Raw genomic sequence first — 22,552 nt, 5'->3', positions numbered from 1 at the left:
ACACAGCACCCTTTCACCCCACAACTTTATAATAAGCTAAGTCTTTGCTTTAGATCTTTAAAGCCCAAAACCTATGTCAATTGTGGATTAGATATGTATCTAGAGACCACTAAAATAGTACAATTCCATCTGTCACTTTGTTAAGTGATTACACAGATTGAAAATTTCCAATGACCCTGTGATTTAAATGCATTATAATTTCTCCCTTTCTCTTTAAGAATGTTTAATATTTCATAGTAACAGCAACTTTGAAAATAAGCCCTAAGTCAAAATGAGTAGCAGTTCTTTTAGAAGAAAATTTTATTTTGAATTCTGATCTCTGCAATAAGTAATAAAAAAGTTCAAAATTTACACTCCATGCATTCTTGTGATGTTGTCTGGTGCTCTATTCACACAAAATTAAGCATTTCACTATTGTTGGAAGCACAACACATAGCTGTTACTGCACTCCTGCCTACCAAATTTATGAGGCAGTCTGTATCATTTCAACAATTTTGCCAAGAGCTGGCTGCGCAGATGCTCCTGTGAAAAGCACAGATTGTCTACTCGGTATAAATATGAAGTGTTACACTAACCAGTGTGCCACCACCTAGCAAAGGAGGGAAGAAGGATGTACCAAAAGCAAGGCTGAATGAAAAAAGTCAAGGACTGGGTAAAAAGCCCATTTGTCTCCACCCACTCCACACCACTTCCTGAGGAAATGTTTTTAGACCCTCTTTGATATAAACCTTTGATTAGAGGCAAGGATAAATTCCACACAAAGTGACCGAGGAAAACTGCCACAAAGACTCATGAAGGACCAGGGAAAAATACAGAAAAAAATTAATAGGAAAAGTATAAACAAGATACATACTTTAATCACCATCAGGTGTTTTTCATCTGAAGGAATACACTACAGTCTTTGCAGCGATCAAAGTTCCTGATGATTATTTGCACAGGTTAGAGCAGGAATGACAACTCCTCTTTTCCAAACATACCAAAAAAGCCATAAGATCCCTAAAACCACAAGAGTGAGTCTCAGAAAGTGATTAAGTAACTTTGAACTACTTTGGCGTCGAGGAGACTTAACATTTTCCATTTCTCTCTTGGATGTATGCCCCCTTGGAAAACAGACCTCTCTCTTCCCACAACTGCTAGGGAAAACCAGATCCCCTGTTCCACACCTCCCCTTCCTTCTTAAACTGGCATTCCTTTCTAATTATTTTGTATTTTACCTATCATAGAATATTATAGTGATACTATTACAAAGACAAGAAATACTTTAAAGCAACTAGTTATTTATGTTAATCCGAATATTACTAAAATTAGTGTTCTCCCTTAGAAGGGGGAAACAACAAAAGCAAAGTTCCAGACGTTGTATTTGTAATAAAACCATGCTGAAACCTGTGCTCTATGACACACATTCTTTCTCCTCTAATGTTCTGAATAACAAGTAGCAGGTGAAGTATGTTCATAATTTTAACTGCAATATCTCAGTTCAGCGCTTAATCTCCCTCTTTCAAAACTGTCTAGATAAGAAGGAAAAAAAAGTGTTTCTCAGTATGACCTTTAGCAACTCATAAGCCTTTTAATAGATGCATTACCCATCTATGTCATTCATACAGTATTCTTGTCTCATTGACACATCATTTATTGTAAATCCAACATTATTTTAATGTTTTTCTGCATGAAATGGTCTCGGGGCCCATCTACCCCTGTGGAATGACAAATGATTTAGGTTTTTCCTAACTTAAGAAAGCAGACTAAAGAACAGATCTTGAGGTTGCCTATAATTTGGGCACTAAGTATCTTCTTCACGTTACCTTAAATTTCCAACTCCTAGAAAAATGTGAGCTTGTACATCTGCCTTTATAAAGACATGAGAATACTTAAAAAAAACCCACTTTTTTCATTACATTTGGATTATTCTTAACATAACATGTTATTTCCTAAAAACATAACCACCTGACAAAGCATACGTATAAACAAAAGTAGTATGTAGCAAGTTTTATTAAAAGACAACAGGCATATTGGCCACAAAATCAAATCAACACTCTTCTCCTAAGAAGATGCTATCATAATTCCAATTTACATCTTCGTATATAAATTAATGCATTTATATTAAGTTTGGTAATGTTAGAGAAAGAATATGAAGAGGTGGAAGGAACACTGTCTCCTTAAACCACAATGAGCTAATTTACATTAAACCACGCTTATAAGCAACAATAGTAAACAAGCCAAAAGGCATCCTATGATGGTAACACTCTCCACTAATGACATTCCGTATCTTCTAAAAATTATAGAATACAGTGCAGTTGCAGTTTTTTGAGATGAGCTGGCATGCACACATTTATTCCATCAAAAGGCAATTCAAGGGAAAGTTTTGCAAGAAGAATTTTTTGCACATCATACCCTGCCCTACCTTGTGGTAGATGTCTGACCTAAAAAGGTTAGTATATACCCTAATGAATTTAAATCCTACTAGAAAGAAGTTGCTAAGGAAGTTAGCAAATGTTTAACAGATAACAGCTGTTCAGGTTGTAAAGAGAAAACCTTGTCTCACTTCTGAATACTTACCTGAATGCAAATTCACACTTTGGGAAACTTCAGTCTAGTAGAGGATCTTGGAGTTGTCTTAGAAAAAGACATTCTGCCAAGGATGGTATTGTTTCAGGGAGACTCCAGGAGACTCCAAGATGACCTATCGTTTGTGAAGGTATGAACAGAACTTCAAGTAATCATCCCACACATACTGGAATATGGCCCAGCTTCTGGTGGAGTGTGCCTGAATCACTTGAATACTCTTGCAGTCCTATAGTATATCTTAACAGATCTCATCACCTTTATGGACATTTTCTTCATATAAGTGCTATGCCATGTTTATTTCAGCAACTGAAATTAAACAAATGGGGAGAGTAACAGACGTGTTTCTTTTTTAAAAAACGTAAATGTGAAGAAATATTAAGCGTGAGTTTTGGAGAACAAAACAGCCAAGTGCATCTGAGTGAAACATTCAGATAGGAATCACAGAATCACAGCATGGTAGGGTTGGAAGGAACCTCTGGAGACCATCTAGTCCAACCCCCCTGCCAGAGCAGGGTCACCCAGAGTAGGTTGCACAGGAACACGTCCAGGCGGGTTTGGAATGTCTCCACAGACAGAGACTCCACCACCTCTCTGGGCAGCCTGTTCCAGTGCTCTGCCACCCTCCAAGTAAGGAAGTTCCTCCTCATGTTTAGGTGGAACTTCCTATGTTCAAGTTTGTGCCCATTACCTCTTGTCCTGTCACTGGGCACCACTGAGAAGAGCCTAGCCCCATCCTCCTGACACCCACCCTTTAAGTATTTATAAGTGTTGATAAGGTCCCCCCTCAGCCGTCTTTTTTCCAGACTGAAAAGACCCAAATCCCTCAGCCTTTCCTCATAAGAGAGGTGTTCCAGTCCCCTAATCACCTTGGTAGCCCTTTGCTGTACCCTCTCCAGCAGTTCCCTGTCCTTCTGGAACCCGGGAGACCAGAACTGGACACAGTACTCCAGGTGCGGCCTCACCAGGGCAGAGTAGAGGGGGAGGATGACCTCCTTCCACCTGCTGACCACACTCTTCTTGATGCACCCCAGGATGCCATTGGCCTTCTTGGCCAGGAGGGCACATTGCTGGCTCATGGTCATCCTGTTGTCCACCAGGACTCCCAGGTCTCTTTCCACCGAGCTGCTCTCCAGCAGGTCAGCCCCCAACCCGTACTGGTGCATGGGGTTATTCCTCCCCAGGTGCAGCACCCTACACTTGCCCTTATTGAATTTCATAAGGTTTCTCCCTGCCCAAGTCTCCAGCCTGTCCAGGTCTCTCTGTATGGCGGCACAGCCTTCCGGTGTGTCAGCCACCCCTGCCAGCTTTGTGTCATCAGCGAACTTGCTGTGGGTGCACTCTGTCCCCTCGTCCAGGTCATTAATGAATATATTGAAGAGGACTGGACCCAGTACTGACCCCTGGGGAACACTAGAACTACATCTGGGCCCAAATAGACCAAGATATGCAAACACTAATCAACCACTGATCCTGGGGAAAAAAAGAGAGATGTGCAGGGGAAGGGAACAGTAAAAAAACCCAAGATATGGAGAAGTTCTGGGCAAAAGGATCTCTTGTTCATTACTGAGGCAAAATGGTTCACCTCAGGAATCCCAGATCCTGGGTCTCCAGCTCAAAATCTTGTATCATAAAGACACTTCATAAAATCAAGGAGAAATGACAGATGAGTAGGTTTGATGATTCACGGTATGAACTACTGCCCAGCTCAGAGAAGATGATGTTTTATTGTGCTTTTTACTTAGGCAAAATACTTTAAAATGTTACCCACTATCATCTGGTTAGGATGATCAGCAGACACGGATTACAAACAGCCTTGAACTCTTGAATGTTAATATGCAAACTTCTCTTGACAGGAGAACAAAAATGTTAAAATTGTTCACCGACTGTGAAATTGTCTCCCTGCCCAAAATGAGGTCACTATAACAATCATCCAGACTGAAGGGGCAAAAAGTGAAACCGGCTCCCTTTACAGATATTAAAGGACTCACCATCAAAAAAGAAAGGACATTCCAGAAAAGCTGCCTGAGTGGATTACATATTGAGAAACCAATTGCACATTTGAAACTTAAAGGACCACAGTGTGAAGTCTTGTATAAGAAGTAAAGGCATTAGACTCAAACCTTCAGGTGAGATTCTAGTCTGACAGTACAGAGTTAAGTCCCTCCTGGTGGGAAAGCAGTCATGAAAGAACTATGCTAATTAAGACCAAGTCAATCCTAAAGTCCCCCTATTACTTCAACTGAGTATATCAAAGGAGAACATATTTTTCATTTTTTACCTGAAGAACCATGATGATCAAAAACGTATGATGTGTATGTGAACCTGAGCTGCCAACACAATTTCACATAGCAAGTTTTCTTGATGGAAGAGAATAAACCTCGAGTTACCCACTGATAGGAGGAAGACTTTCACAAAAACCACTGGTGCTAAGGAAAGCCAAACATCTGATCATAGGCATGAGCTATTATGAAGTTCTGGTACTTACAGCAAGAGTCAAAACTAAGAATTCTTAAATCTGTGAATAAGCTTTATTTTTCCTCATTTAATATTAATATATTTTTTCCAGTCTCTTAAAGGAACCACCACGACAAGCCTTAAAAAAACCACCAGAGCACTGCAATACCCTCCCTTTGCCCTCTCAAACTCACAATAGTCAGAACTATGTTGTTGTGACCCTCTGAACTAGTATTCTTAAATTACATTCTTGTACTCTTTAAGTTTTTTAATTTTTGACAGTATGTATACGTTCCGGTTTCAGCCAGGAAACAGTTGGGGTTTTTTCCTAGTGATTGCTGTGAAAGGAATGTCAGTAATGCATATTGTTTTGGTTGTTGCTAGGCAATGTTTGTACTTTTCAAGGACTCTTTTCAGCTTCCCATAGAAGCTGAGAAGGAGAATAGACAGAACAACAGAACGGCCAATGAAATATTCCGCACCATAGACGTGGTACTCGGTATATACATGGGTGTTGGCGGGGCGCAGGGGCAGATCCGCAATCACTGCTTGGCGAGGTACCAATTCACCAGGTAGTGAGAGTTACTTTTGTCATTATTATTATTATTGCTATTTTCCTTTTCTCTTATTGTTCTATTAAACTGTCTTTATCTCAACCCACAATTTCCCTTTCCCCTCTTTTTTGCCCATCTTCTCCATGTCCTTCTGGGGAGAATAGGGAGAACTGCACAGCAGCTGCATGGTCCTAGCTGCCAGGTGGGGCTAAATCATAACAATGTAACTGAAAAACCATTCTACAACAAAGTACCCTTCAGATAGCTGTTTCATTCTGCTTCTGAGATCTAGTCTGAGTGTGCCTATGCCCTGTGATGAAGAGAGGACTTGAGGTGAGCAAAACAAAATTTTATAGTCACTGCCATTATTACATATTTAAACTTCCTTGCACAACATCGTGGACTGAGAACTGTCCAGAAGCTAGGGTGGCACAAAAGCTTCTGATCCTTTATTGCTTAAATAAACAGTGGGAAAACTGTCAGTTTAACTGTTGTGACAATTATATTCACTCAAGTATGTTTGCTCTTCTTCAATCAACTTTGTTATTAAACAGATCAAGTTTAAAACAAAAAAGCCCCTGTATATTTAGTTTCACACATAAAAAATAAACCTACGTAAACAGAATTTTAAACATAGAATTGAGAAGCAGCATCTTTATTGTTTTCCCCTTATATCAGGGAAACATCTTAAAATCAACTTTTCCCATTCAGAAAGCTAACATGCTTCCTCAATATTCCTTGACTCACAAGTCAAATACAACATTCAGATTTCTTGGATGCAACTTTTACAGCTTGTCAACTTACAAATGCCATCAATCTTAATTTCCCATCCTGTCCACAGGATATGAGCCTATGTGGGATTTAAAATTGGATTAAAATGTTCATGAACTATGAGAACATTAATAATTGCATTACATAACAATAAAATTTCTAAAATTACATTAAGTTCCAAGTGCTTCAATGCTCTGACCAGTCACGAATTATAAGAATAATCTAAAAACATTCAAACATAAACAAAACAATACCATAAAAAGGGATCACTAGCCTGTAATCATCCAGAATCTCTTGCATGCCCACAAAAGCCTCCAGAACAGGCAACCATTAGCAGCAGGATACTTGGTAGACTGTTTTTGTTTGTTGCCTTTTTTATGAGGCATATTTATTTAATAGTTGTTCTTAGTTTTAACTAGGAATGGAAAATTTTATAACAGAGAACAGTTTAACTGAAAGTGTAATGCACAACAGTTAATTCCCAGCTTTTATTTCTCATTACTAACTCCAGTGAATGCCCTGTTCAGGCTTACTCTGTAACAGCATTATTTTATACCCATCAATTTGGTTGCAGAAGTTAGAGGAAGCACTCATCTTCATTTGTCATCCTCATGACAAATATGACAAATTAAAGGCAAACTGCTGCATAATACTGCCTTTCTAACAAAACATCCAGATGGAACCAGGGAAAGGCCGTAATGTTATTACTACTAGTTTAATCCCTAACAACATCTAAATTATCCAACTCTAAAAACAGTGTGAGAGCGCATGTTTCTACCTGCGTGCACGTCGGTGTGAGGTACATACTGGCTATCACTTCATACAGAGAGTGCCATCTACTGGTACTTACTGGTATAATTTTTCGCAGCTTATTAAGTGCTAATGCACCAGCACAACAGAAGGACCAGAAACTAAAGAATGGATGCTTTGTTGTACCCGTTATCGTGGGGACAGTTTCATGCCTACAGCAAATAAACTTTTGAAACCAGCAGCAATGAAAAGGTGACAGAATAAATTAAAACATAAGAGCAGCAAACCAAGTAATATGATTACAGGCATGAATAGATAGATGGCTTGTCCTTAAAAATACTGTGCACGGCCATACGTAAATAGGTCACCATGAAACTACATAATAAGGTTTGCCTCGGGAAAAACAGAGGAGGATTGCAGTCAATGGCTCAATGTCCACATGGAAACTGGTGATGAGTGGCGTTCCTCAGGGGTCAGTGCTGTTTAACGTCCTCATTGGCAACATGGACAGCAGGATTGAGTGCTCCCTCAGCAAGTTTGCTGACGACACCACGCTGTGTGGCACGATCGACACAGTGAAGGGAAGGGATGCCATCCAGAGGGATCTTGACAGGCTTGAGAGGTGGGCCTGTGCGAACCTCATGAAGTTCAACCAGGCCAAGTGCAAGGTCCTGCACATGGGTCATGGCAATCCCAGGCACAAATACAGATTGGGTGGAGAATGGCTTGAGAGCAGCCCTGAGGAGAAGGACTTGGGGGTGCTGGTGGACAAGAAGCTCAACATGAGCCAGCAATGTACGCTTGCAGCCCAGAAAGCCAACCGCATCCTGGGCTGCATCAAAAGAAGCATGGCCAGCAGGTTGAGGGAGGTGATTCTGCCCCTCTGCTCTCGTCAGACCCCACCTGGAGTACTGCATCCAGCTCTGGAGTCTGCAGAAGAAGGACATGGACCTGTTGGAGTGGGTCCAGAGGAGGGCCGCGAAGATGATCAGAGGGCTGGAGCACCTCTGCTATGAGGACAGGCTGAGAGAGCTGGGGTTGTTCAGCCTGGAGAAGAGAAGGCTCCAGGAAGACCTTATAGCGGCCTTCCAGTACCTAAAGGGGGCCTATAGGAAGGATGGAGAGGGGCTCTTTATCAGGGAGTGTAATGACAGCACACAGGGTAATGGCCTCAAACTGAAAGAGGGTAGATTTAGATTGGCTATTAGGAAGAAATTCTTTACTGTGAGGGTGGTGAGACACTGGAACAGGTTGCCCAGAGAAGCTGTGGATGCCCCATCCCTGGAAGTGTTCAAGGCCAGGTTTGGTGGGGCTTTGAGCAGCCTGGTCTAGTGGGAGGTGTCCCTGCCCATGGCAGGGGGTTGGAACTAGATGATCTTTAAGGTCGCTTCCAACCCGAACCATTCTATGATTCTGTGTGAAATACAAAAAACCTGCATTGTTCAGAATGTGATTGCAGAATGCTATTTTATAACAGTGAGGAAGGAGGCAGCTGGAGAAAAGGAATCATAGAATCATTTAGGTTGGAAAAGACCCTTGGGATCATCGAGTCCAACCATCATCTCCACTCTACAAAGTTCTCCCTTACACCATATCCCTTAACACCACATCTAAACAAGTCTTAAACACACTCAGCGATGGTGACTCTGCCACCTCCCTGGGCAGCCTATTCCAGTGTCTGACCACTCCGTGAAGAATTTTTTCCTAATGTCCAGCCTAAACCTACCCTGCTGCAGCTTGAACCCATTCCTTCTTGTTCTATCACTAATTACCTGTGAGAAGAGACCAGCACCAACCTCTCTGCAATGTCCTTTCAAGTAGTTGTAGAGAGCGATGAGGTCTCCCCTCAGCCTCCTCTTCCTCAAACGAAACAGTCCCAACTCCTTCAATCGCTCCTCATAAGATTTATTCTCCAGGCCCTTTATCAGCTTGATTGCCCTCCTCTGCACTCGCTCCAGCACCTCGATATCTCTCTTGTCTTGAGGTGCACAAAATTGGACACAATACTCAAGGTGTGGCCTCACCAGGGGGACAATCACCTCCCTCCTTCTGCTGGTCACACTATTTCTAATACAAGCCAGGATGCCATTGGCTTTCTTGGCCACCTGGGCACACTGCTGGCTCATGTTCAGCCATTTGTCAATTAGAACCTCCAGGTCCTTTTCTGCCAGGCAGCTCTCCAGCCACACTTCCCCAAGCCTGTAGCGATGCATGGGGTTGTTGTGGCCCAAGTGCAGGACCCGGCACTTGGTCTTGTTGAAGAACATTCCATTAGCATTGGTCCATTGGTCCAATCTATCCAAGTCTCTCTGTAGAGCCTCCCAATCCTCACGTAGATCAACACTCCCGCTTAGCTTCATGTCATCTGCAAACTTGCTGATGACACACTCTATGTCCTTATCAAAGTCATCAATAAAGATGTTAAACAGAAATGGTCCCAGCACTGAGCCCTGAGGGATACCACTTGTGACTGGCCGCCAGCTGGATTTAACTCCATTGACCACCACTCTTTGGGACCGCCTATCCAGCCAGTGCTTGATCCAGCAGATCGTATGTTCATCCAGGCCATGAGCCGCCAGTTTTTCCACGAGAATTCTATGGGGGACAGTGTCAAATGCTTTTTGAAAGTCTAGGTAGACAATGTCCACAGCCCTTCCCTCATCGAATAATCGGGTCATCTTGTCACAGAAGGAGATCAGGTTCGTCAGGCAGGACCTGCCTTTCATAAACCCATGTTGACTAGGCCTGATCTCCTGCTTGTCCATTATATGACTTGTAACGGCTCTCAAGATGATCTGCTCCATGACCTTCCCTGGTACCGAGGTCAGACTGACAGGCCTGTAGTTTCCCGGATCCTCCTTTCTGCCTTTCTTGCAGATGGGTGCTACATTTGCTACCCTCCAGTCCATTGGGACCTCCCCAGTTAGCCATGACTTCAGGTAGATCATGGAAAGTGGCTTGGCGAGCACGTCTGCCAACTCTTTCAGCACTCTTGGATGTAACCCACCCGGTCCCATAGACCTGTGCACATCCAAGCGGCGTAGCAGGTCACTGATCACTTCCTCTTTAATTGTGATGACCTCGTTCAGCTTCCCCTCCCTGTCTCCTAGCTCACGAGGCGGGGTGCCCAGGGAGCAGCTAGTTCCGCTGCTAAAGACTGAGGCAAAGTAGGCATTGAGCTCCTCAGCCTTTTCCTCATCCTTTGTGACTATGTTTCCCTCTGTCCCTCTGCATCCAATAAGGAGGGGAGATTTTCCCTCATCCTCCTTTTGTTGTTAATGAATTTATAGAAACATTTTTTGTTACCCTTAACGGCTGTAGCTTGGTTTTTCTTTGATTGTTTCTTTTTGATTCTTTTTTCTAAATCTATTTGCATTATGAGTTTTTCATTCTTACCACTTCAGAACCAAGAATGTTTTCTAAACTGTTTGTGTATAGCATTTAATACAACACATCCTCAGATACAAAGGCCTTAAGTACAAAAAAAAAAAAAAAAAGAAGAAAGAATTAGTCAGTATCATAACAACAAGTGAACACATAATTCTTCCACACCTCTGGAATAATTACAGGGAAGAAAAGACAAAAATCAGTTCAACTGCATGCACTGTGCATACAGGAAACAGGAAATTGTTGCCAACAATTTCAGGAATCTGGACACAAAACTCTCACTAATGCAAGCATCATTATTCAGCTAAAATTCAACACAACCTGGGCAGCCAGACAACCTGGGCAGCAGTGGTGAAGCTGGCTTCTAATCAAGAGACTATTATTAAAAGAAAGTGTTTATCTTCCCTTAGAAGAATATGTATTACAGTGCAGTGAAATGGAAAGCTGTGTACATATGAATATAAACCATACATATGTGTACCTGTATGTAATATGGTGAATGTCATTTACTGCTATGTAAGAATATAGACCACCATTCTTGAGTTAGTAAACAGCTATCGCAATATGGAACAAAGTTGTCATTACTACGTATTGCGAACAACTGTGTCCAGTTCCAAACTCTTCCTCACATACTCGCCATACTGTGTTTTAACAAATACATATAAGCCATATATCCTGCAAAATAAACTTCTTCCCAAAAAACAGAAAGAGGGAAAAAAATAATGAGAATTATAGAGTCTACCTCCCATTTTCATCTTCCATTTCACATAAAAGCTACTTTGGATACTTTATTAAGATATGATGAGAATCCTTATATTTCTCAAAGATAATCTAGTCCCTCTCAGTTCCTTCATGTTGTACTGTGATGCCTTACTATCCTCGTTGTGACAGAAATACTGAAAATGCTTTGGTAACTCATTCCACATAGAAGGCAAAATACATGAAAGCACGCACACACATGTATGCTTCACACTCCCTGACCTTTTCTTAACGTGACTTCTTTCCAGTTTTTTTCTCAGGTATTCTCCACAACTTTCCCATAGTCCCAAGAGCATGTGGTCTCTAACATTTTTCTTTTAATTCTTCTGTTTCAATTTGTATGAGGCTTAGTCTAAAGTAACTAATCTTACAAAGTAAATCAACGAGCAACTTCTCCCTGGCATACAAAAACAGTAAGTCCACTTAAATCCTGAAGTTTTAAGAAATTTTGTTTTGCTGAACTCCTGTTTCTATACCAGTGTTGGTTTTCTTCTACTCCTGAATATTGTTCCCTAATTGAAATATATGTAAATAAATTAAAGTATTAAGAATGACAAATACAGTAACATCTGGTCAGACAGCTGGATGATCCAAAACATCAGTGAAGAAGCACTTGACATCTGAGGAGGAAAGGAAAATCACACACAATTGGAAGTTTATAGTGAGAGGTAACTAACCATTGCAATGCAGGTGCAGCTGTCCCAAGAAGTAAGTCATAAACACTTCCATTTTGAACAATCACTGAGAGACCATCCTTACAATGCTAATTCATCACAGTCTTAAAAACCCATTTTGCTGAAAATTCTGGCACAGATTCAGAAGTAGGGGTGAAAGGTCAGTGTTTCATTAACTGAACCAACTCAATTAAAATTGTAGTTTAATTAAAAAGTCAAGATGATCATAAAAAATCCCAGGTCATCCGGAGAACATCACTAAAAATCTCAAACATCCTGTGCTTAATTGGCAGTAAATTTTTTGATCTGGTCTATTTAAGGAGTAGCAATCCACTGCAAAACACTTTAAATGCAATTTAATACAACAGACAGAACTCCATCAAATTTAATCTAAACGAATACAACTTCAAGGTACATCAAAAGGCTGGCAAGCAGAGGACAGGTATATGTCTTCAATTCTTAAGGAAAACAGGACTTCCATTCAGATGCTTTAATGTGTCCTCCACAGGAGGCAAGTGTAACGATACTATAGGGAAAGATCCCACACAGGAGGCCTTGACATTATGTTTTCAAATTTATAACTCAAATTTTAAAAACAAAACAAAACATAAAAACACCCAAAACAACAAAAAAAAACCCCAAACCCTTTTTTCCAGAAACATTTGAGCATTGCTGTACAAGCAAGTCTTCTACTAAACATGTACCATACTAAACTAATGTTTTTCAAACATGTTTGCATGTTTCCTATTCAAAAAATAACAAGATGACACTAAAGTTCTGGTATACCTCCTATTTCCCTAAAAAGCAAAGAAACCCAAACAAGCAAATGCTGCAGTTTTACTGCAAACACTATATTTGGTAAAATGGAAATATTTACCTTAAAAGACTACATTTGCATTCTTGAAGAGGTACCCTCAAGTGGTGTATTTTTTCACTGAGTGCTGACAGTGTCCAAAGGAAATAACAATATGGTCTCTGCTTTCCATTGCAGACATTTAGAAATAAGTGGTGTCCAACACCTTTCCACCAACATTGTTTAGCCCAGCAGAAAATGGAGAAATTAAAGACAAGAGGGGGAGGCAAGGACTGCAGGACATAATTCAAAACCCTGATCATACAGCAGAAATATCTCAGCAACATTCACAAATTACTAGTAGACGAGTCAGAGTTTTAGAGGCTTTTTTTTTAATCAGTTAAAGTATTTTCATAGGAACATTTTTACACAATTCTGTTGAGGAACTAGAAACTCGCCAACACAATAAAATTAAAACTTGCTGAATCAAAATTTTTACATCAATCTGGCGTGATACCATCCTTAGTTCAAAACACCATACGCAAGAGAAAACGTGTATGAAATCTTATGAAAGATAAAACATGCACATTTTATTAGGTATTTTTGGAAAATATAACAAAAATAATTTTATAATTCCAGTGCCATTAAAAATTACTCTTACAAAGAGCGCCTATTACTTTTGCAGCCATTAATATAATGTGGCCTAGCACAGGATACAGGTACCCAAAAGAACTAAACATTTCCAGAAAAGAAAATTTGGCCAAGCCCAAAACCAACCTCTAAAAACATGTGCCAAGGCTGACAGGCCTTCCAACCCTATGTTTAAGCTATTTGGTATACACTGTCTTGTTCCTTTGTAGAGCACTGAAAAATTGCATCTTACATTATAAAAAAGAATAAAAAATTTTAAGAAGAGGGATATTAACTGGTCCTGTTTCATCCAGTTTGAAAAGAGACAGGCTGTAACACTCTCCTAAGTATGTATGGCCTCCCAAAGCAATACAACAAGAGTACTATTTTAAACAAATTCCAAAGCCATAAACAATTCATAAACACAGTTTATAAACTAAGAGCAGAGGAGGAGGTGCGGCCGAGTTAATAAAATGGAAACCTACTTCAGAAAAGCTCCCCGGTTGCTGCAATGTGATTGCAAGAGGAACACGCGTTGAAAGGAAGCTGTTAGAGCCCCACCACACAGAAGACAATGTTAGAACCACACTTACTGTACAACTCCGTATCTGCCTGGTCAAATAAGGCCAGCTGGAGAAACTAAATCACTTTCTGTCTTAGAGACTAGTTTCACCAGGTCATGATTGATTTCACTAATGAGAAGTCTGTGGCAGCATGTATACTGGCTTCCTACACAGCATCTGGCTGTATAGAAGACCTATAGAACCTAGACTGCAATAATAAAATTCAGAATCATAAAAAAAAAAAAAGAATTCTACCATTTTAAATAGCATCTGATCCTAAAAACACTGCAGTGTTTAATTAGTTTCCAAGTAATTTCTTTGCACTTTCTATTCTTTCAGAGGACCTAACAGACCTGCACAGTCTTCGTTTCTGAAACTTAACTACTAATGCAGTTCAAGTGGGTAGCTACCCTTTATGCCATTAAAAAGAATTTTCCCATTAAGAAGAAATTTCTATGACAATGGCAGGAAAGTTAAAAAGTAAGCAAGCATCAAATACATTTTCTGCTACTTTGAAAATGCAAAACAAAAGACTTGAAATCAGCCTTCCTATCAATGACTTAGTCAAAGACGCACTGAAAGGCTGCAAAATACTCTATAAGAACTTGGGCTTGCCATGCACAAAAAGCAAGGGGTAGTCTAATAGTCTTTGTACATAATTATAGAAACAAGGGAAGAAGAATTTTCACCTCTAACTTGACTGCATAATATTTTCCAATCCCAAATAACTTAGCATTTTGGGAGGAAAATTTTCATGTAAGCCACATTTAAAACCCATAAAACTAGGAAGCAATCTTAAAAAGGGGTGGGGTTTTTGTTGCTGTTAAAATTAAACAGTTAATAGTAAGCCAGTAAAGTTGCCTATCTCCATTACATGCTCCTCATTTTTCAGTCGTTCGGGTAGGGTTTTTTGTTTGGCTGGTTGGTTGGCTTGGTTTGTGCCTTTTTACATTTTCTTTTTTCTATTGTCAACCAAATGTACACCCAAATGTCCCAATGTATTTGATGCATGCTGACTTACACAGTGAACTAACTGCTTTACCTTTTTAAAAACTGATTATTCTTCCTCAGTGTATGCTGAAGCATTAAGTTGAGGAGACAAAATTAACTCCCAGCTACAGGATCAAAGGAGAAGGCTACTGTGAACGTCACTTCCAGAGAAGCTGAACAGCAGTTCCTATATGTAAACCTCTTTTCCATGGCTCCTGTGTCAGTGTGTATGGACCCAACACGGAGCCCCATTCTGTGTGGTCATGGATGGCTTTCCATCCACACCATCTACAGAGAGCTTAGATGCCTTAGATAATCTAACACTTCATTCCAAGTACAGGCAAGTTTTCCATAATACTATATAACTTTTAAGTAGCATTCAAATTTCAGAGCTTTGTTTAGAACTAATTTATGGATTTCAATTCCCTTTTTATCATGTAGCCACGAAACTACCTTCCTCCCCACCCCCAAGAATTTGTTTCAACTATGTATTTTAGTCTTTTGGCAATTTTTCCCATAGTGTATCACAGGGTATTTGGCATCTTAGCACCAGAGAGTGAATATCACTGCTGTAAAGAGCTCCCACCGTATTATAAACAAGGCTGAGGTCAGATCAAACCACTGCAGAGACTGGTCATCCAGTCAATATGCTGATGCAAACCTCAAATTATGGCTCTCATAGTGTGTCTCCATCCCCTGTGGCAATCTTTTGAGACACATATAATATAGAAAATAAAAGTGTTCAAGAAGAAACAATGTTAACTATGCACTAGGTGGGTCAACAGACTTACTCTATGTTGGGATTTTTTTGAAAATACATATCATTATCACACATGGCAACAGAAACCCTTGCCAAAGGGTTTGCTTGCCAAGAGCAGCAAAATATTTAACTTAGGTTCTTCTGAATTAACAAGAATGATAGTCCTTATTATATCACAATTGCTGGTGACGAGAATTACAATGTTGATTAGGAAAAGGATTTTTTTTTTCTTCAAAAAGCTTTGTGATGATGCACACCGGACAGTAAGAAACTGAGAAGAAATTCTAATGAAAATAGAAAACAATTTAGTAATAACCTTTCTTTTAACTTTTGTATCCTGATGTTGTGTTTTTTACAACCTTCCTTACCTATCCTTTTTTTTTTTTTAAATTTCAATTGGAAGTTTTCCAAAAGCTGTTCCTTTCCCTCCAATCAAAACATAAAAGCATTACGCTTCAGATCATATTATGCTACACCCACGTTAGTCAACTAGGGAAGTGCTAAATGATAAAAATAGCTAGTAAGACCTATTTGTGCTTTGAAATCCTCCGCGTCCTCTTCCCTATCACTTTTAGGTTAACTCTTGACCCATCAAGTCACAATGACTATTAACGTTGATTTAAACACACAGAGTGGGTGGAAAAATTCCTACAGACTACAGTGAGACTTGAACCAAATGCGCACCTATCAGTCCCAATCTAAGACAGCTTCAGGTGACAGTGCTGCCAAAAGCACCAGCCCTACCTTCACCCATTCCCCAACTATTTATTGCTGTTTACTTAATACTTTTTCTAATATCAGCAACACCATCAGTTAAGTTACATCAATCGGATAAGGCAACTGATCTAGATTAAAACAACTGGTTTTTTCCTTCCCAGAAATGGAAGCTATATGTAAGAGATTGTCTGGGTAAAACTCTCCCTCACCACTTAACATCATTAATGCACATGCTGCTGCTAATAAATAAAATGACAAATTTTGCTCTGATTGAAGTGCATGCTATTCTTTATCTCCTATGTTATTATGAAGAATGTATCCAACCAGCAAGTCTACGTTAGAAAAGGCAGAATTTTTTTTTTGCATCACTTTACTTTGGTATTCAAGCATTGCCACATTGTGAATTCCAAGTATATTGATCTCAGGAAGAGCCTCTTGAACAAGGCTAAAGACAGGAAGAAAATAAGGGTGAGTTTTAGTTAGTATTAAATTGTTGAGAATTTCATGGCGTGTGGTACAACCCACCAAATAGGTACATACAGACACTCATGAGCATCTTAAAATTTGTGAGAACTTACTGCTAAGAATTACTGCGTCTAAATCAACATACTACACAGTTAAATACACTTATTTACCAACATAAACATCTACCTATCACAACCTATTTTATAATACTTTGTACATCCCAGTATTACACACATACCTAGATAAACTGATATGCACAAAGTCAACGAATAAGTAAGAAATGACCTACTTAGAGAAGGCTAGAAGTATCTTCAGCTTTAGCAGACACATACGTAAATAACGATCAGGCTGCTACATTCTCATTACTTTTGAAAACTATAAGATATTTTTAAAAACACATGAACAATATTTTTAACCATATTTTGACATGGATCCATGGTGAATGCAAGGACATACAGTCAACAACACTGCACCCTCGAATTGCTACTCAGACACATAAAGCATTAAGCATCAATGTACTGCAAGTTATTTACATGCTGATGTGCTTTGCTAGTTCAGTGTGGAAACATATAAAATATGAACAGATGTGGCATGCAAAACCCTAAATTTGAGATTAAAGTTAAGGATTCATTATTCCTTAAGTCACTAAATATAAATCCACACACAAGCACTATCCCTCCCCTCTCTGACTGCCTTTGAAGAAAGTTTGGATACAATTAAATTCTTCACAGGCAGGAGATAAAACAAAAGCAAAAAAGAATAAAATTAAAGAGCAAATACAAGATGTTTTCAAAACAAACTATGGCATTTTTCCAGATTAATTAGTTTATCCTAATTGAAAGGTTCTTTTTTTGACATTTAATAACACTTGCTTCCCTTCTGATTTGTGGTCATTGCTCACTATTCACAGTTACTAGACTTGGTGAATCTACTAGGTTAAAAGCCATCCAAACTATCCACTTTAAAATGGCACATCTTTTTAATATTTAAAATGACAGACTAGCACCGACTGTGTTATAATTGGAGTGATATATACTTCAACACAATATGTATGCAAGTTGTGTTTGGAACAGTTTCTTAAATGACAGTGTCTCTATGCTATAGATGTAGCACCTTTAAATAATCAATTTAATTCAAAGCAGTCCTGGGAAGGATTCATTCACTTACCCGTATCCAGCTGTTGGCCTTCAATTCCACAGGGTTCTGTGGTTCACTGCTGTATAGACAACATAAGCACCACATCAGAGTCTTCTGGCTTTCATCTGCAGGAAAAAAAAGCAAATAAGGATACATTTAGAGGGGAAAAAAAAAAAAAAGAAAAATCAAAACACAGACAGTATTACACACAACAATCCCTACCCATCCACAAAACTTCAGGGCTTTAGCCCTAAATATCAGTCTCAACTCATAATGTTTCTATTCTACCAGATTCACACCACACATTTAATATTATTCGTATGTAGTTCTTGTGTAATCATTTCCTTCAAAAGCGATTTAAAAGGTATCAAAAGAGTTCAAAATCTATACAATATTGAAATGGTCTTAAGAAACTTGCATGACCTAGTGCTTCATTCACATAATACTTGCAGCTGTCATCAATGAACTTTCATTTCAGTATCTAAATAACATCATTAATAATAAACAATAAGCAACAGTAGTAAAATAGTTATTACATTGTGTCCAAAGCTTGCACAACTAAAGAACGCTCACTTCTGAAAATTTTAGGTATGAAATAATTCATAACAAGAATGCAAAACATCGAGTTTTCTGTAAGAATATATTAAGATTCTCTATGCTTCAGGAAAATTAAATTTCTGTAGACAGCAGAATAGCTAAGTGCTGATTGAAAAAAAATTCTATTGCAATTTTCCTGTTCAGCATCAGATTGGGTTTTACTTAATTCTAACCCACTGTTGGAAATGAATTGCCTTCTCTGAAAACCTACTATACTGAGCAATACTGTCACTGCTGAGATGCACAGATACTATTATAGCGGAGCTGATTATTTGAAGTAAGCAGTTGAAGAGCCATTTAACTCATTATTATTTCGCACAACTTTGTTTTTCAAAGGCACCTTTTTTTTTTTAATATTCTTTGGCAGATACCAAGAGTTTCTATACCGAATTTCATCCCAGAATAAAACTGCATGATTGTAATAAAAATTATGAAAACTGGATGTAGCATTGTAGCTCTGATATCATAGCCACTTAGTAAATTATATTATTGTTAATAATAATACAAACGGGAATAGTTTTAGAAATTATATTAGGATACAATTGATTATCAAGCCCAAAAAGTGATTTTTTTTATTTGTTTTCTGTGTATTTGTTATCCAGGATGCAATAAACAGTATTATTTAGAAGTGCTTTGCTGGCAAAGCCTGAAGAAAAAATAAAAGTTCCATTAAGTAATGCCTGTATTTTCACCAGGTGATCAGAGATGTTAATATTGATTTAAACCAGTATTCCTCAATAAATGTCCAAGAAGCCTGTAGGCCATTACTGGCCTCCCACTGACTAACATCTCTGCACAGAACTGGTTTCTCAAACATACACATTTAAAAGACTACAATTGGGGGTATTCTGCCATTGTGTGTTTGGGGATTATTTTTAATATGGATTTTTACAAGGCTAATAATTTCCTACTTGTTTAAGATTGGAGTTAAAGAAGATATCTTGCATACTCCTCTGCAGAAATTCAAAGTATCCTTATATTTGACTGTAATTACATCCAACAAGCATTCAGACATCGTCACCAAGAGGCAACTCTATCTCCCTAAAAAAATCATTTGACCTAAACTTTAATATGAAATTATATGGGAGGAAAAAGCAAATAAATGCTGTTTTGTTTGTTTAAGTGACAAAATGATAGCCATATGTTTCTTGGAAAACAAAGATTTTAAATATTATTCATTACTCGTACTAAAATATTGTCTGCTTATAAAGTCTGTCTTTTGAGATAATTTTAAATTATACGAATTATACTTTAAAAAAAAAAGTCAAACTATATAGAAAGAGATGGGGAAAGAAAAATCAAGTCCAAATCTCCTATCCCAAACAAAGTATACATAGTTCAAATGTTCCTTCTTTTGACCCATTCTGTTTATCTGTGTATCTACAGTATGCCATTAGGTCATTTTATTTAAGTTATGGTTTTCTTTCTACCTAAAAAAAAAAAAAATAGAGGAAAGAAGTGAAAAAAATTATGTAACTGCTTAATTAGGCTTCTGGATGAGAAGACTTTTTGCTACACATGATGATTTGCTGCATACTATAAAGTAAATTGCATATATTGTTGCCTGTCAGAAATGTAGATCAGTATGATGAAAACTAAAATGATGAAAACAAGGCTTAGATAAATGACATACTAGCACACTTTGCCAGCACAATGAGTTTACACAGATAGATACAATCAAACCTCAACCTAAGTGAACCAACTTTTATTTGTGTCTTAGCTATGCCAACAAGTCCCAAAAAATAAGGGACTTTTAAAGCTTGGCAGTTTTCCCAGTTAAAATTACTTTTTGGCTACAACCAAAACCAAAGTAGCCTCCCGTTGATTTGTGAAAAGTAGGAAAAGGGACTATACAGTCTTCTTGCTGAAGTACCTAATGACACTCTGAGGACCACTCTCAGGTTCACTGTTTTCTTTTCAGAACTGCTTTGTAACTGGGGATTAAAAATGGAAGATTAAGAATAAGGGGGGACAGATTTTAAAATAATTATGGCAGCTGCGAAAGATAATCACATCAAAAGACCAAACACAAAAAGCTACAGAAAACTTACTGGTGGGTTTTTTCCTCCCATTTTTCTAGTAACCATGACCCCCATGGAAAACATACCACCATGGTATGCACTGAAAACCATTATCAGGACATGAATAAAGTCATTTGATCTTATTATGGCATGAAAGAATACTTGCTACACAAATAAATACACAATTAATATATCCAGAGGAATAAAATTGGTAACTCAAAGGTGGAAATTATATCCCAAAAAAGGTCAACAATTATCTACTGGACATATTAACTAGGTTAATATTGTAACTCCAACTAAAGGAATAAAACTTTCCTGTAGGAAATTTAAGACAACTTAGAAGCTGTTTTGTTACAACAAACAAACAAAAGCCCAAACCTTTATGATGAATCAGACTGCAGTTCTTCCCTGCCAATCTCACATCAAAAATTAAAAAAAAAGAAAGAAAAAAAAAAAGAAAAAACAAAGGCAATGTTTTTCTCATAATACAGTGTGGTCTCAATCATCCTATGATACAGTTAGTTTATAAATACCCTGTCATGAACAGGGCCAGATGCAAGGAACTAATAAGAAAACCCTAATCTTACAGCCAGAAATATTCTTTTTAGAGCTTGTTGTAAAGTTTTATTGAAACATATCAGAAAATGTTGATTAGCTAAAATAGAACTTTCTGTGGAAAGGGATGCATACATAAGCATGCATGCTCACACATATATACTGACATATAGAGCCACCAAGAAATTCCCCAGCATTTATAGTATTAGTTTGGGATTCAAGACATTTGGGCTCAAAACTCAAACCAGGAGGGTCCTACTGAGAAGATAATCCCCCAGCCCACAGAAAAAACATTGGAATTCCTTACCAAGTCTGAATTCCTCATGTATCCCTTGTGGTTTAGGACCACAAGTACAACCACAAGATTTTCTTCAGTTGTGCTTCCTTCACATTAGCATTCTAAATAAGGCCAACTTGGTCACCTCCTGCTCAGGAGTGTTTATGAGGAGATTATTTTCCCTTGGAGACCACGCTTCCTGCACTGAGTGGTCAGCCACGTCAGCCTCCAGCACCAACAGACATTCATCTAGAGGCGATAGGTATTGTGGTTTGGACATGATGCAGAAGTATGTCTTTCCTCCTCTATTTATTAGTATGAAAGACTGAATTGAACAAAATTAGTTCCTTCTTCTGTGAGGGTGGCCTGGTCTCTGACACATGCATGAATGAGCTATTTATCCAAATGAGAAATTACATGAAACCCACTTGAGAGTCAGCATCTGCTATAGTCAGCAATATCTTAAACAATGTCATCAGAAGTAGCGCCAAACAAAATTAAAATCTGCTGAATCTAAAATGCCAGCAGTCCAAAGACCACTCAGGTGGCTCTAAAAAGAGGAAGTGGTGGGAATGTATAAGCAGACATCTTCAGGTCTATCGATGTCAGAAAATCTTGTTGACCCATCTCTAAGCATTAAAGTGAAGGATTCTATTTTGAGCAAGTGAAGTTCTCTGAATGGGCTTGCTTGCAACTTTGCGACACAAAAAACCCAATAGTAAAACTATTCTTTTGCAGCCTTCAGAGGTAATGATCAGCTTGCAGTAAAAGTGCTTCTCTTGCTTTAGAAAATGCTGAGAGATACCAAAGAAGAGGAAAGAAAAAGAGGAAACCAAGAACGTATTGCTGTGATTGTTGTGAAAAGGAGTCAAAAGCAGAAACAGATGGCTTTCAACTTTGATGAAAAATATAGAAGCAGCTACTTTCTATACCACAGAATATTTTCAGCTCAGAAAAACTGATGGTCTAAAGACTTGTATATTCCAAACAAAAACTTAGAACAGCATATGTGTAATTGTAAACATCAACATTTATCAACATTCTCAAAAACCAAACTATGATTTAAAAGGGAAACATCGTAAAAATAAGCTCTATAAAGTATGAAAAGGCTTTTTTCAAAAGGTGCCACAAAA

At 38.5% G+C, this 22,552-nt stretch overlaps 1 protein-coding gene across 5 annotated transcripts in view; it reads right to left on the bottom strand.

Annotated features, from left to right (window-relative positions):
* The window catches only part of FANCC (FA complementation group C), an 85,449-nt gene that overhangs the window by 44,220 nt on the left and 18,677 nt on the right, over nt 1–22,552 (bottom strand). For all 5 annotated transcript variants that reach the window (XM_054186773.1, XM_054186774.1, XM_054186772.1 and 2 more), the window contains exon 4: nt 18,000–18,094. In XM_054186773.1, the coding sequence (XP_054042748.1) occupies nt 18,000–18,094 (95 nt within the window). The remainder of the gene's footprint in view (nt 1–17,999; nt 18,095–22,552) is intronic.

Source organism: Rissa tridactyla, chromosome Z (assembly GCF_028500815.1).
Source record: "Rissa tridactyla isolate bRisTri1 chromosome Z, bRisTri1.patW.cur.20221130, whole genome shotgun sequence".
Classification (NCBI taxonomy): Eukaryota; Metazoa; Chordata; class Aves; order Charadriiformes; family Laridae; genus Rissa; species Rissa tridactyla.
This window is presented reverse-complemented; position numbering and strand designations above follow the sequence as displayed.